This window comes from Astyanax mexicanus, chromosome 20 (assembly GCF_023375975.1).
Source record: "Astyanax mexicanus isolate ESR-SI-001 chromosome 20, AstMex3_surface, whole genome shotgun sequence".
In the NCBI taxonomy this organism is placed as follows: Eukaryota; Metazoa; Chordata; class Actinopteri; order Characiformes; family Acestrorhamphidae; genus Astyanax; species Astyanax mexicanus.
Genome location: NC_064427.1, coordinates 21,920,005 through 21,929,911, shown reverse-complemented (window position 1 = coordinate 21,929,911; position 9,907 = coordinate 21,920,005). Strand labels below are relative to the sequence as shown.

At 39.1% G+C, this 9,907-nt stretch overlaps 1 protein-coding gene across 3 annotated transcripts; it reads left to right on the top strand.

Annotated features, from left to right (window-relative positions):
• Positions 1–2,515: 2,515 nt before the first annotated feature.
• plpp5 (phospholipid phosphatase 5) lies at positions 2,516–9,284 on the top strand. 3 transcript variants are annotated; one of them, XM_049468378.1, is made up of 8 exons: positions 2,516–2,726; positions 4,009–4,121; positions 5,051–5,159; positions 5,260–5,350; positions 6,244–6,307; positions 7,027–7,151; positions 7,385–7,555; positions 8,834–9,284. In XM_049468378.1, exons 2-8 carry the CDS (start codon positions 4,051–4,053, stop codon positions 9,001–9,003), a joined length of 801 nt encoding a protein of 266 aa, XP_049324335.1. In that variant the 5' UTR covers positions 2,516–2,726; positions 4,009–4,050; the 3' UTR covers positions 9,004–9,284. The 3 variants fall into 3 exon arrangements, with proteins under 3 accessions (XP_049324335.1, XP_049324334.1, XP_007255015.3); XM_049468377.1 differs by lacking the exon at positions 2,516–2,726 and adding an exon at positions 2,733–2,821; XM_007254953.4 differs by lacking the exon at positions 2,516–2,726 and adding an exon at positions 2,733–2,860.
• Positions 9,285–9,907: the final 623 nt, after the last annotated feature.

Sequence of the window (9,907 nt, the reverse complement as noted above, 5' to 3'; positions counted from 1 at the left end):
TAGGGGCAGAGCTTGTACAGTTTTAAAACAAAAAACATGCTGAAAACAGGATACAACTCTCGTCTAGTTGTTGTGTGATGTTAACCTGATAAACATGATAAGGCCATGACAGGCCAGACTGCTGTTCAATAACGAATCGTACACATCTTTATGTTCAGTAAAATAAAGCCAGGAAAAGTGCTGCTATCGTAGTAACTTAATGATAGAACATAAATGCCATCATTTGCAACCTGAATTTAACGTATTTGTAAATGAGAAACATGCATTTTTACATGAGTCCAGACTTTGACTCTTTGAGTTGGGGGAGTGTCGATAATAATAGGTAAACACCAAGCCAATTGTTTAATGCTTTACTCTCAAAATAGCAGTAACTGTAAGTATGTTTTTTGGACTCTTTAGTGAAAGAAAAATGTAAGATATGAGTAAGCATGTTCGTTTTATTTTATACTAAAAACTGTGAAATCATGTCAAAAGTACAACATACCAATTAGCCTTTCCGCCATCTTGGATTTTCGTTTATTATCTGACCTTGCCTGCCTATCCTATTTGTTTCTGTTGGTTTATCTTTTTCTATTTCAGAATTCGTAGAACTAGAGTTGGTCGATATGACCTCAGATTAGGCTGTGGGTTTGAGTGTTCTTCCATGTTGATCCTATATTGCACACTGCATGGGGCAGAGTCAAGGGTGGAGTCATAGGGTGAAGTCATGTGTAACTGAATAAAAAAATATATAAACGATACGGCTAATGTTTTGGTGTCAAGTCAATGCAGAATCTCTGATGTAGACTACGGTTGTTTGGTACACAGCTATATATGTGTACATTTGACTTAGAATCTTAATTTGGCCTTTCAGAGATTCCAAATGTCCGTTTCTATTAAATGTCCAGCCCTAGGTTGATATTTTTTAACGTACAAGCATATACTTTACATGTACATTTTAGTCTTAAAGATCTTTTAAATTGGCACTTCGTCCACCTCCAGTGTGTGTAGGCACCCTAACAGTTTATTTGTGTTCAAGTGTTAATCTCACATTTTATAAAATCGATGTATGTATATAAGAAAGAAGCATATCAGACTGTTTTTATCGGAATCTCGGTCCCGGATGTTTTTCCGGTCCAATGTTTTTTGTGTAAAGTTTCAGTGTTAATGTAAATTTATCTCCGTGCACATCCACTCCATGTACTCCACTCGACCTGAGAAATGAACTAAAGTATCTTAAACGTGATTTCCTGGGTAGAATGAACGTCCTCTCCGAGTTTTTTACCGATGTAAATTAGCCCGTGTTCTGACCCGTTTCATTGACTGTGTACGAGAATGATGCTTGTCCAGCTGTAAATAGTAGAAGGCCACGCCCCCTGGGCTGTCGCTCTGTTGTCGTGTCTCTGAAGAATGCCTGTAAATTTACTCTGAATGTTTGTGAACGTAGGCACATTTTTGTACGTTTCTTTCACTGTATTTTTATTTCAACTAACTTTTGAGATGTTTTCTCTTCAGAATTCATCATTTATTCAGAGTATTTTAAGCGACATTCCACAGATTTACTCGGACTTTCAGACTTGCCTGGTTTGACTTCAATAAAACTGTACTGAATGTTCAAATCCCTTCATCACCATTGTGTGTGCAATCCTGGGGGCCTAGAACAGAAAAGTCTGTTATCATAGGGACCTGTAACAAAAGCATTCTAAAGCACATCAACCAAGCATTATAGAAAACAAATCATAGTATTCTATAATACAAGTATTCACTGTCCAAGCATTCTTGTGCAACACACTTAATCCCAGGGGCCTAGAACACAAGTGAGTGCTGTCCTGGGCCCTAGAACACAAGCATTTTAGAAAACAAGTGTTTTCTGTCCTATTTCCCAAGCATTTTATAACACAAATGCACACTTGTTCCTAGGGGCCTAGAACACAAGCATTCTTGGACACAAGCCTACACTATTCAAACATTCTAGAACAAAGTACATGCTACAACACAATCAGTCTATAACACAAGTCCTAGCATTCTAGAACACAAATGTACACTATCCAAGCATTCTTGTTCGTAGGGGCCTACAACCCAGGTCTTCTAGAATCAAAGTGAGTGATGTCCTGGGGGCCTAGAACACAAGCATTCTATAACACAAGTCCTAGCATTCTAGAACACAAGTGTACACTTTACAAGCATTCTTGTGCAACACAGTTGTTTGTAGGAGCCAAGAACACAATCATCCTGTTACACACGTGTACAATATCCAAGCATACTTGTTCAACACACTATTTTGTAGGGGCCTTAAACACAAGCATTCTATAACACAAGTGTACACTATCCAAGCATTTTGTGTGCAACACAGTTGTGCATAGGGGCCTAGAACACAAGAATTCTATAACACAACTGTGTACACTATCCAAGCATTCTTGTGCAACACTCTTGTTCATCGGGGCCTAGAACACAAGCATTCTATAACTACAAGTGCACACTATCTAATTGGAACGCGGCCACGCCGGTGTTTCCCCTCAGCGGCCGCTAGAGGGCGCCGGTTTTAGCGTGACGTGTTCATGGACCCGCCAGTCCGGTTTTCTTCCCCTACAGGTTTGAGATGAGGATGAGGAGGATGAAGGGGATGATTTTCGCATTTTAACGAATTTTTCTGCGATGTTTTTGCCTGAGAGTCGGTGAGAGGCGCATGCCGGAGCCCAGCAGCGCAGTGCGGCGCCGGTTTAACCGCAGGCGGAGCGGGAACGGAGGTCTGTACGAAACTGTGCGAACCGGACAAAAGCCGAGGAGGAGGATGATGATGATGATGGTGATGATGATGATGATGAAGGTGGCGATGATGATGGTGAACTCGGTCCCGTGTTTGCGGGGATGTTCTTTACTCGTAAGACCAGAAAATTCGGCTCCTCCAGCTGTTTATAGCACTTTTAGCTGGGCTTGTTTTCGGATTATACGTTCTACCTTAAATGTTGCAGCAGTTTCGTTGTGGTGCGTCTATTTAAGGTGGGACGGATAATTCTGGACTTGTATTTAGGTTGTTTAAACTTCTTTGGGGGAGCATTAATAATAAAAATAACACCATAGTACACCTTAGTCCTTTATATTACCTTTTTACGGACACTAACCTAATAATTGAATTTATTTCTTCCCTGTAAGTTATTCCTTTATAACTGGCCTTTGATTCTTTCCACCTTAAATTGTGTTGCTGTTTAGGAGCCAGAAAAAAACCGCTGCACCATTTAAGGTGGAACGGATAATTTTGGGGGCTTTAAAATATAAAATAACACCATATTTCTACGCTTTATTCTTTTATCTTTATTTTTTCGCACACTGGTGACTTTAATAATGGGATTTTTTTTTCTTTTTTCCTTTACGAAACGTGGATTTCCGCAGCTTGTATAACTTTTAAAAATATCACTTTTATTTATTTTATGTCTTTTTAAAAGGTGGCAGATCAGGTTCCTTCTCATCATCACCATTATTATCTCACTAACCTTCTGCTTTTGTGGTTTAATGGGACTTTTAACTTTCTTAGCTATTTACATGACATTACATTGCTTACATATACTAAACTTTTGAAGACGTAACAATAACTTGCAGTAGACATTTTAATTGCAATAAACAATAATAATATCAGATCATTAAACACGCTATATTGCCAAAAGTACACTTAAGTGATATTTTCTCTTTTTTGACTTTTATTTTCTTTATAAAAGACAATAATTTGGATTTTGTGATTTTATGAAATGTTTTAAATGTGATCAGAGATTTTACTCTTAGATTTAGCTGTCTACATTACTCTAAAACTGGTAGTGTTTGTTTCTTATAAACACCTATTTTAAATATGTGACTGAAATCATGGCATCAGTTTTGATGCGTGTTGTTCATGATGAAACTCGTGCGTGTTCCTCCTGTAATTAGTATAATCCCCTGTCCTTAAAAGGCCTGTAGTGTCTAAACCACACCCACTAAAATAGTCCTGATTACAGTGAAGAAGTGAAGTGTGAACCTGTATTTGCGTCTCACCTGCAGGCTTCAGGTGGAGCAGACAGCGGTAACACACCTGGCCTGAAGATGAGGAAGAGTGTGGACAGTGGGTTTATCTCTGAAGTTATCGTCCGGCTGCTGCTGCTGGCTGTCTTCCTGTAAGTCTGCTCGCTCAAAGCTAAATACTTATACTGGCATGCCAAAAGTCATGGGACTAGTTAGTACTAGTCCCTGTCCTGGAACTGTAGGCATAAAAACACAGCAAGAGATCTATATATATGAATATATGTTAAAGGGGATATATGATGTTTAAACGATCTGGATGGGATTAGTTTCTTAGTTGGAAGTCAGTGAAAAATATTTCTTACTTCTACTAGTGAAAAAAACTTATCTATATCACCTATCCGGAGTGCAATTGAAAAAACTGGAGGACCAGTGAGTTTTTAGGCTTTCTCGGTCACGACATCAAGTTCAGTAGTCCACGCTGGTTCTGAATGGAGTTTTCACCAACGCTGTGAAGCTCACTGTAGGAAGGTGAGTTTCCACTCGCTGTTGTGTTTACGTGGATCTCCATGGAAACGCGTGCACAAAGTGTAATGATGGTGCGTGGCAGCAGACAAATAGCTAATTTAGGGAGGACCACGGAGTTCAGCAAAAAACAGTAGATAATTCAGCCTGTAATTTCTCAGAGGCCATCTGAGAAAACACATACATGGTCATTCCAGACAGGAATAAAATCACAGAGAAAATTACCCCAGGACCCCCTAAATAACTAATCCTGTCCGAATAGGGCTTATCTCAGTTTTTGTGTGTTTCTGTATAAACATGGCGTGTGGCCTGCAACCCTTTATCTTATTTGCATAAACATTCTGACAGGGATGGAAGCTGGTAAGAATAGAGCTGGTGAGATCTTTATCTTTATGTGGGAGGGATTTTGTGTAAAGGCCTTCATGAACATGTTTTGTACAGAGCATAGGCCTATTGTATTCTGACGTGTAAAAAGTGGATTTTCTTAGGTACACCACCTTTAATATATGGATTAACAGTGTGTTCTGTAGTGAGAGCTGTGGTGCTGGTGTGTTTACAGAGTGACGGAGGAGCTGGATCCATTCAGCCGGCAGATCCAGCCTGAGGAACTGTGGCTCTATAAGTTCCACCATGTAAAGAATGATCGCGTTCCCACCTCCTGGATGTTCGTAAGTGGTTCATACCTTTCTCCTGTTGTGTAGAGGGTTGGTTAAATTTCTAGACTTGTTTACATGTTTTAATTTTGTTGTGGTTCTGTCTCTGCTGTAGAGCATCGCTCTCTTCACCCCCCTCGCCACCATCCTGATATTTGCCTTCCTGAAACAAACTGAAAAAGGTGACGTCAGAGAAGCATCTCTGGGTGAGTGTCAGTGAGATACACCAACCAGCCACTTCATTAACACCAGCTCCTTGTTTCTGCACTTGATATCTTACTTTGTTTTTAGCTCTGTTCATACTATATTTCACTCTGTAGTTGTATAATAATGACAGACTGTAGTCCTGTATCTGTTTCTCTGCATACTTTATTATTATCCTCCTTTCACTCTGTTCTTTAATATTCAGAACCCACAGGATAGAAAACCACCATAGAGCAGCTATTATTATTTGGGTGGTGGGTCGTTATTCTCAGCACAGCATACACTTAGGCACAAACCCATTTCTTTTTTATACCCCTACCCCTTGTCAAGTAAAACCTTATAAAAGAATTAGGAAACCCTTAATTCTCCTGATAGAAATATAGTGTTATAGCAGTGGAGTGCTAAAGTTCAGCAACCTAGCTGCTGCTGCTTAACTAGTTTACTTTTGGAATATATGTTGTATGTCCTCAGTTATGGAGAGCTGAACTGAGCTATTATTAGCTTTTATTTTTATGTTCCACCTTAAATACAGCAGCCTCTGCTGTCTGTTGCACCATTTAAGGTGGAACAGGAAATTTAGCTAGCTATCTAGCTCTTGACATGAACTGCTAGTGATTTTTTGTTATTCTTGTTATAAAGAAAGTGATCATAAACATTGAAACTACACCTTTAACTATGATAAAATACTAAGATTAGTGGGATTCTTTGATTGCTTGTGTGGCACCATTTTGCCAGTTATTCTCATAGCCCTCTGTTTGGAGTGTTCCTCTGAAAAATCTCAGTTTGCAGGACCATGTAGCCCCAACAATTCTCCAGAATCTCCACAGACTGACCCCAGTTCTGAGCAGTATCTGTAAAGAAACAACATTTTTTTTGTGTGTGTGTGTTTCCTCAGCTGTGACATTGACGCTGGTTCTGAATGGAGTTTTCACCAACGCTGTGAAGCTCACTGTGGGAAGGTGAGTTCTGAAATCCATGATTTTGTACAGGAGTTTTTACACCTGAATATCCAAGTCAGAATCCCACCTGAGGTTCACATGTTTGTTACATATTTCATGTGTACTGTAACATTCTATTGTGGTTTGTTTTTGTATTACACCTATATTTTACACTGATTGGTGGTAGAATATTGTCAATCCAGTGAGTTGCCTTTTACAATGTTGTGCCAAATTCTGCCCCCCCCCCCCCCCCTCCCCCCGCCAAAATCCTTATTCTTGAAGTGCAGGTTTGTCCTGCAGCAGAATTAGTGTAACAGATTCCCCTCAGATTCCTTAAATTTGTGTTTATAAATAAGGGTTATCTACAGTACAGTAGATACAGAATCACCAGCACCGTAATCTGTGGTACCATACTGCTGCACATCACCAAGGGGAGACGGATTTCAGCACAACACCCCTTCTTTTTCTTCTTCTATTCTTTAATGGGTGATAGTAGCTGGACTCAACTTCCTGTAATTGATCTGGATAAAGTCAGAACTGTCCAATAAATAGTGTTTCATGCTGTAAACCAACCAAATTTTGACCAACATTCTGTTCCTTTAGCACTTTTTCCACCTGCTGTTTTGTTTCATGCCAAACTGACAAGGCAGTTTATCTGGAACAAACAAGGCCTGTGTGAAAGCTCCACTAGTTAAGCCTGTTTTGATGGATCTGTAACAGCTCTTCTCCTCTTTCTCCAGGCCGAGACCAGATTTCTTCTACCGATGTTTCCCGGACGGTCAGATGAACCCGGAGCTGCGCTGTACTGGTGATCCGGACGTCGTTACAGAGGGCAGGAAGAGTTTCCCCAGCGGACATTCATCCTGTAATTATACTTACTGGCCGTTTCATTGGAAACACCTGCTCACTACCACCTTGTGCTTCCACTCACTGATTGGCCACTTTATCGGAAACATCTACTCACTACTTCCTGTGTTTCTACTTACTGACTGGCCATTTTATTGTAAACATCTACTCACTATCACCTTGTGTTTCTACTTACTGATTGGCCACTTTATTATCTCTCTCTCTCTCTGTCTGTCTCTGTTCTGTGTTCAGTTGCGTTTGCGGGTCTGGGCTTCACAGCGCTGTATATCGCTGGTAAGCTGCAGTGCTTCAGTCCGGCTGGTCGTGGTAAAGCCTGGAGACTGTGTGCCTTTCTCACCCCGCTCCTCTTCGCCATCATGATCGCCCTTTCCAGAACTTGCGACTACAAACACCACTGGCAAGGTGATCAGTGATCAATATTTACAGTATTATCTCCTTTAAGCAGCTCTAGAAAGTAACATTTTGGGCAAAAAATGTAATCAAGCTTTGGGACACACCTTAAATTCAATGTTTTTTCATTATTTTAAAATGTTCTACATTGTAAATGAATTCTAAACTCATCCAAACTATGCGGAAAAACATATGGAATTATTATTATTATTATTATTATTATTATTATTATTATTATTATTATTAAACAAAAAAAGTGTTAAACAAACCAGAATATGATTAATGTTTTACATTCTTCAAAGTAGCACCTCTTGCTTGCAACATCTTTGTTGGATTTTCTCAGTCCACTTTATGAGGTAGAATCACCTGGAATTCAGGCTTTCAGTTAACAGCTGTGCTGAACTCATTAAGAGTTAATTACTTGAATTTCTTGTCCTCTAAACCCTCCTGTTATGTTTATTTGTCAAAATGAGCAATAGTGTTACTGGGTTTTTTCATGTTTCACTACTTTACTTTTGAAAGACGTATAACACACAATGTGAGACACAATAGTTTGACATTGCAATTTTGTTTTAGTTTTAGTTTTTGCAGGGGATGCAAATATTAAGATGAACCATTTTTATATTATATGTTGATTACACTAATTAAGGCAAGCATAAGAAGTTTTATACTGAAAAATACTTTTAACTATTTTTTCTAGATCTTCAAACTTTAAAATGGGTAAATTTGACCTGTAACAAAACATGAAGGTTAATGTGTTTGAGAGCATCAGTTGTAGAGTTGTGAAGTGAATAGCTCTATTTGAGTAATGTTCTAATCTATACTATGGCAAGAACTACTTAACTATTGAAGAAAAAATACGGTACGAGAAAACAAAGGTGTCAATCCAAAAAGAAGAATTTTAGGAACTTTGAAAGTATCCTCAAGTGCAGACACTGAAAACACAATCAAAATGTTATAATGATGAAACTGGCACTCATCAGGACCACACCAGGAAAGGAGGGAAAAGAGTTGTACAGGATGAATTCATCGAAGTTACCAGCCACAGAAACCTCAAGTTAACAAACAGCTCTGCAGATAAAAGCATCTAAATGCAACTAATTGCTTTACAAAGTATTTTGGTTTGTTTAACACTTTTAAGTTACTACATGATTCCTTATGTGTTCCTTCATAGTCTGGACCATTTCACTATTTATTTATGATGTAGGAAAAAACACTAACACTGTGTTCTCTCTCTCTCTCTCTCTCTCTCTCTCTCTCTCTCTCTGTCTCTCTGTGTGGTTTGTGTAGATGTGCTGGTGGGCTCTCTGCTGGGATTGTGTTTCTCCTACCTGTGTTACCGGCAGCACTACCCGGCGCTAAGCGAGTTGGACTGCCACCGGCCGCTCCGGCTCCGGGAGAAGAACCCGGCAGCACAGGAGCGCAAACAGGGCAACCCAGGCTACCTCCTACCTGTATGACCCAGCGTTAGCTCTTACACACCCGGGAGATAGAACGTGTGGAAATATGTTCTATGGGAGATGTGCATTTTTGGTATATACATTTTTTGTATAAAAAAACGAACTGTAAAGGCGTGGGGGCAGAGCTACCGACCACTTCTGCATCAAACACTGCCGACAGGCTAATGCTGCCAGTTTCTATCCTGTGTGTGTGTTTACATGTCTGAGTGTGTTTCCTATGATCTATGAGGACCAATATCCGTTTTAGAATGTTAGACATTAAAAAAAATATATATATATATATTTATCCAGGCTCCGCCCATTTGTGTTTTGTTTCGTTTTTGTTAAAACCTAAGGATTATGGAGTCATATTTTAAATTGTGAAAAATATGGAAAAAAATCTTCCACTGACTATAATTGGTTCTGTTTGTTTCTTTTTTTTTTATTGAGACTCCTCCCCTGACTGTGGGTATTCATAATAATCAAAATTATCTAAATGTAGGTATTGTGATATACATTTGAGGTAGTGGAGCTAAAGTCTCTAATTAGCATGAATATTCAAGACAAGTCAAAAGTTTGAATAGTTTGAATGGTTTCTGAGGCTGGTAACTCTGATTAACTTATCCTGTGCAACAGAAAAAATAAACAATTGCTCTTCCTTTTCTGGGGCGGTCCTGATGAGGGCCAGTTTCATTACTATTTTTGATGGTCTTTGTGGCGACTGCACGTGAGAATACCTTCAAACTTATTGAAACATTTTGAATTGTCTGGCCTTCATTTGATCTTAAAATATTTTTTTTCTTTACTTAGTTGAGTAGTTCTTGCTTCTCATAATCTGGATTAAAACATTACTCAAATAGAGCTAAATAGAGTATACTAACTCTACCTCTTCACAACTTTACAACTGATGCTCTCATTAAGAGGC

Bases quoted from the DNA above. Each gene is read 5' to 3' on its own strand.
- plpp5 (XM_007254953.4), top strand. From the start codon at position 2,771: ATGATGATGATGATGGTGATGATGATGATGATGAAGGTGGCGATGATG. The intron at 6,308-7,026 runs GTGAGTTCTGAA...CTCTTTCTCCAG, and splicing joins GTGAAGCTCACTGTGGGAAG to GCCGAGACCAGATTTCTTCT. The intron at 7,152-7,384 runs GTAATTATACTT...TTCTGTGTTCAG, and splicing joins CCCCAGCGGACATTCATCCT to TTGCGTTTGCGGGTCTGGGC.